Here is a 5463-nt window from a genome sequence, read left to right as displayed (position 1 = left end):
CCCCCCGCTCCCCCACTTATGCCTCACGCCTACGCCTGACTGACAAAAAACCATAAAGTGAACTGCTATTTTTCTGTTGGGAACAGGAAAGGGAGTAAACCAACTTCTGGCGTCTAATGTCCTGCCGAGGGGGAACGGCCGCGACATTTCGGATGAAGTTGTAGCTCAACTTCAAAACTATAAGTTAACTGAAAAGGTGAAATGCGTGTCCTGCGACACAACAAGCTCCAATACAGGTTGTCATGTTGGGGCACTTAGATGTATGGAGAAGGCCTTAGGACGGCCTCTTATTTATCTAGCCTGTAGACACCATTCCCTTGAAATAATATGCAAGCACATTTTCGATAAGTTCGTTGAGACATCGACGTGCCCAGGGATTGGAAAATTGTGCAAGCGTTTTCAGGATGAGTGGCCAACTATGGACCATCAAAAGTATTCGTCGGCTTCCTCCGACCCTGAATGCCAAAATTCTTTAACGCCGGAAACGGTCCAAAACATTTCAGATTTTGTGGGTGCAGCCTTGCAGGTAAATCACTCCAAGTGATTTAAAATGTTCGTTTCATAATGGTTTTTCATACACTAACACTCCTGTGATTTTCTCTGCCTGCACAGAAAAAACAAATACGAGGCGATTATGAGTATTTTTTGGAACTCGTCCTCATTTTTATCGGCGAGTGCCCCCCGAAAGGTGTTCGGTTTAGGCCGCCAATTGCGCTCACTTCAGCGCGATTCATGGGGCGGATCATCTACTGTCTTTCAATCTATGTGTTTGCGCGGTCAGGTGGGTTTAGTTCCCGAAATTTAAGGTCCAATACACAAAACTGCATTTTAGCGCTCCGTTAACTTTTGTTTCGTTCCTCTGATTTTAGGGCAGTTCACTGTTGAAAGTGCGCTTCTCGAAAATATTCGGGATGTCTGCATTTTTATTGTGACAACATACATCAAGCCGTGGTTCACGGCCACTGTCCCAGCTGCAGGACCGCGCACTGACCTGCAATTGATTAAAGACATTCAGGCATATAAGCATTCAAATGCTATTGCAAAAACTGCTCTGAAAGCTTATTTAAATCATTTGTGGTATTTATCGCCTTATTGCGTGGCGTTAGCGTTCTTTGACCCGGAAGTTGACGACTCTACCAAATTTAAAATGGTCCAGAGTCTAAAGCGCGCTGTCCCCAGACGTGAAAAAACAGCCCCCTTACCGAGCCACAGTCACAAAGGTGAAAAAAGACATGGATTTGTCGCAGTTTGTGAATGCCCACACTGCCAAGTTCTTCTCCATGATGGAGATACCGACAGGATTTTTGGACCTACACCCTTCAGAATGGCCAGGGCATGCCGACTACGAGGCTGGCTTAGAAACCGTGGGAGCTTTGCACGTTGTCAACGACATCAGTGAAAGGGCGGTGCGTCTGACAACAGAATACAGCGCAGCAAAACTGACCAAATCGGAAGAAAGTTTCCAAAATCTCCTAGTGGTACGGTGTCAAATATTTATTACAATATTCTTAGCGCGAAATATTTTTAACTATACTCATTCCGTTGTTTTTGTTACAGGTAATGCACAAAACTCTACAAAATGACAGCAAATCTTCCCTAACATTGGGGCATTACATTAAAACTGAAAATAAATGACTGGTACAGAATACGTACATCACATCATTTACAATTCCCCGCCATCCGCTCAGCAATGCTTTTCAAACCGCGCGCGCCGGGCCGGCCGCAGTCCCCCTCCGGCCTGGGCGCCTTCCCCGCCAGCGGTGCTTCCCCCACCACCGCTCAGCCAGGCAGCCGCCTGGCGCGCCGCGCCTCGCTTCAAACAGTGCGCGGGCCGCCCGCTGCATGTTTCGCATGATTTCGCGGTGTTCCCGCGACCGCTACCCGGCAGACATTACTGATTCTGAAAGGTCTCAGTGTGCCCTCGGTTTTCGTGCAATAAAAAAATAGGGGTCCGTCGGCATTATTTTCTGTAAACGGCGAGTGACGTCGGGCGCACGTTTAGGCCCCTGGACACGCCGCGTGTGTCGCGAGCTCGCATCCTTCATATCCGATACAAAGTAGGACCCATAGGGTAACACTCTCAGCCCGAGTCGTCCGCCCTGGCCCCAACGTGCGCCCAGGGCAGCGCCTAAAAGATGGAGTGCCTGTTTGGCGCCAAAGTTGGGCCAGACCGAAAATCGCGATGCGATCCGGGTAAACGTTGTCGCACAGGCCCCGGACTTTGCACACGGTCTTTTATAGGTGAAATCTACCTTTTAGGCTCCGTACCTCTGAAATCCACGATTTCGACCCATGAAATGGGATGGGCTAACATAGAGGTTAAGGCGACATCCAACTTGTAACGGCACTGAGCTAAAAACGAGGATACTTACGATGCGGGGCGTGGGTGGCACGACGGCCACCTTCGAGGCGAAGGCGGCGGCCGACTCCTTGGCCAACTCGTCCTCGGCCGTTGTGGGGCGCGATGAGGGCCCCGCACCTGCGGTCCAGTCTGAGGGAGGGCTGGGGACGGCGCTGGCCTCCGGGGGCCTCTCGCCCATTAAGCGCAGATTCACTCGCTGAAAAGATAGGAATTCGTGAAAACTCGGCATGTGGTGAGGTTAGGATAGGGGCGGCAAACTCTCGCGGTTATTTCGGAAAGCGCGGCGAACTCAATCGCAGATTTGAAAAGCGCACTTGTGAATCAACGAGTCCACGAATGAACGGCGGAGCGACAATCGCGGTAGCAACAGGTTAGCAGTCCAACACTTCTTCAGCCTCACACAGATTTCACTCAGAATATTACATTTGTACTCACCACTTGTTCTTCATCGGTTGAGCTAAACGAGCTAACATCCAAGCTCTAACATTCTTCATCAGAGGACGACGACATTGTACACACAATCAAAGGCTTTACTAAAAAATGTTACTTCCAGTCGCACCTTCCGCCAGGGCTAAAGCTCTACTGACGATCTGTCTCTTGGCCCGGACCTACTCAACCGACCCGCCCCCGCCTCGACCAATAACAGCGCAGCACAATTTCAAATCGGCGATGATTCTGACAGGTGTCGATATTAACGTTTATTTCACGTTTTAACACTTTGGTGATGTCGCTCAATACGACAGAAGGCGTGTCCATCTTTATTCTTCCTTGTTTCAACTCGCACCGCTTTATTTGATGCATTAAAACACTTGTGTTCACCTTTAACGAGGCCCGGGGTCGGCGCCGCCATTCAAACGGCGGGCGCTCATTGGCTGAGCGGCGCGGCACCGTCGGAGACGCTTTTCGAAGTCATTGTGATGTGTTGAAGAGAAATTAGAGTTGGCCATGTGTTTTAAACGTGTTCAAACCTGTCTGTGACTTCCAACCTCTGTATAAACTGTATTTTCAATGAATGGCGTTTTGGGTTGGAGGCTTTGGCGGGAACCCGGCCGGTGGTCCAGCGGCCGACCCGAGCGTGCGCACAACACTTTGGCATTCCCTATTCTAGTTCCATAACCCGCCACTAGGGCGATCATTTGAATTTGGGCGCGGAGGACACAGTCCGTGACAATAAGGTGCCAGATGATTGCTGACCTGCACTCACTCCCCTCGGAGATCCAACCCGCAACTTTAAGGTACCTAGAGTATTTGACGCAACCCATCCCTGCGCCCCGAGCCCGAGACACCCCCACCCCCTCCCCGCAACCATGAGGATTACCGACCTGCACCCCGAGGGGACCCCTGCCCGCAACTTTAAGGCACCAGAGGACCTGCACTTACGCCCCTCCGAGGTTATGCCCCTCTGATATTCCCGAACGAAATAACGTATACCCTCTCACTCCACCCATCCCCCCGCCTGTCACGCGATTTGCTAAAGAACATGATCGAATGTTGTAGCGGGCCTTCGGCCCGCTTAAACCCGTCATCTTTGAGTTTGCCCCGTCGACTTGAGAAAGGGATGTAACGGTGAAGCACCGCGACTACAACCCACCCTTCTGCTTAGAAAACGTTTTTCGGGGGTAGGGGAAAGTTTCATTTCTATTTTGCGGTTTTTAGGCCCTTTTCTACATCTTATTGCTTACTATGGCAATTTCTAGCTTATTTTCGTCTAAAAAGACCCTCTAGCGCGTAAACGGTTAGAGATAGCGCAAAACCGACAAAATTTTCGGCCAAAGGACTCTACTTTCTCAAGCTACCCCTAAGGAGATCATAAAAATAAAATGTTTTCCAACTTTTTTGGCCTTTCCTGTTTTCTTCGATACCCCCTTTCAGCCCCTTAGAGGTGGCTGACAGGATTTGCCGTAGGCGTTTTGTTTTGTGGGAGTCAACCTTGAGATCCCCTGAAAATTTGAAGTCTCTGGCACATCTCCTTCTTGTGGAACAGACAGACACGAGGTCGTTTGCATAAGCCCGCTGGATAGCTTTTTCAAAGCAGAAGGGCGGGCTAAAAATCAACGTTTTGGTGATACTAGGTAAACTTGGGACCCTATAGCCCCAAAACAGGGTACGGTTCGACCCGTAATGTGTGGTTGAAGTATAACTCCCTTCACAATTCTGTGACGTAAAGCCTTTATAACGACTAAATAGACCATTTTGTCTTTTTCACGTTGTTTTCGCCAAGAAATGCCCCATAGCGCTAAAACGGTACAAGATACAGCAAAACGGACGAAATTTTCGCCCGTAGAATTCCACTTTCACGAGTTACCCCTTAGGAGCCCATAAAATAATATTTGGTAAAAATAATTGGCTGAGCGATAGCGAAGCCTATTACTCCAGTGATGATCAAAAAGTTTCGTGTCTGTCTGTCTGTTTGTCTGTAATAACGATAACTCGAGAACGGTTTGAGCTAGGTACCTAAAATTTTTAGCGTAGCTTTGTAGCATGAAAAGCCAGAACTGTATTGATTTTGAGCCCTCTAATTGAAAAATTGATCTGTCAAAAAAATCAACAACGAAAAACCCAAAGTATTACTTTTATTTTTTTATTTCTTTTATATCTTTCTAAGACGTAACTCGTCAAAGTAGAACCCACTGGGCCAAAATTTTGTGCGTTTGGCTCTATCTCTAACCATTAAGAAGCCAGAGGGCGATTTCCACACGAAAATGACCCCAAACCATTTTAATGTTGTTTCTCAGATATATGATGGACTCTCGTACGGCAACTCGTCAAAATAAAATCCTGCGGGTAAAATTTGTGTCCTTTGGAGCCGAAGGCCTATATACGACTCTGCCTTTTGCCTGACTCGGGTGTCAGCGCCGCAGGCCTAGGTAGATGAATGCCAGGCGCGTCGCAGCGTAACAGTGTTTCGTGAGACATCGCGAAGCCTGTTACGCGAGACGTGAAGATGTGAAGATGTTATCGCACAGCGTATCGACTCCGGAGTTATCCCCTTATATAAATTCCACGCCGAACCGCATATAGCCGTTCCCGGGATTATGCCTACGGGAGCCCAGGGGGGTGAAAAGTGTCAATTTCCCTCAATGACCCAACTTCGAACCCTT

At 48.7% G+C, this 5463-nt stretch overlaps 2 protein-coding genes across 2 annotated transcripts in view; both read left to right on the top strand.

Moving 5' to 3' along the window:
* The window catches only part of LOC127750092 (uncharacterized), a 956-nt gene extending 630 nt beyond the window's left edge, over window positions 1–326 (top strand). Inside the window, exons 3-4 of the mRNA XM_052270647.1 lie at window positions 87–244; window positions 300–326. Coding sequence (XP_052126607.1) covers window positions 87–244; window positions 300–326 — 185 coding nt within the window. The remainder of the gene's footprint in view (window positions 1–86; window positions 245–299) is intronic.
* LOC127750085 (uncharacterized) lies at window positions 309–1512 on the top strand. Its single transcript, XM_052270640.1, has 3 exons — window positions 309–526; window positions 613–781; window positions 870–1512. The coding sequence occupies exons 1-3, from the start codon at window positions 419–421 to the stop codon at window positions 1397–1399; spliced, it is 807 nt and encodes a 268-aa protein (XP_052126600.1). The 5' UTR covers window positions 309–418; the 3' UTR covers window positions 1400–1512.
* The last annotated feature ends 3951 nt before the right edge of the window (window positions 1513–5463 follow it).

This window comes from Frankliniella occidentalis, unplaced genomic scaffold (genome assembly GCF_000697945.3).
Source record: "Frankliniella occidentalis isolate FOCC.00 unplaced genomic scaffold, Focc_3.1 Scaffold132, whole genome shotgun sequence".
Classification (NCBI taxonomy): domain Eukaryota; kingdom Metazoa; phylum Arthropoda; class Insecta; order Thysanoptera; family Thripidae; genus Frankliniella; species Frankliniella occidentalis.
The sequence above is the reverse complement of the archived record's forward strand: the minus strand, read 5'-3'. Positions and strand labels throughout refer to the sequence as shown.

What these genes read in the sequence shown, in the direction of transcription:
- LOC127750085 (XM_052270640.1), top strand. Translation starts at nt 419, where the DNA reads ATGGACCATCAAAAGTATTCGTCGGCTTCCTCCGACCCTGAATGCCAA. An exon ending in TTGTGGGTGCAGCCTTGCAG is followed by an intron (nt 527 to 612) that starts GTAAATCACTCC and finishes CTGCCTGCACAG; the next exon opens with AAAAAACAAATACGAGGCGA. An exon ending in CTATGTGTTTGCGCGGTCAG is followed by an intron (nt 782 to 869) that starts GTGGGTTTAGTT and finishes CTCTGATTTTAG; the next exon opens with GGCAGTTCACTGTTGAAAGT.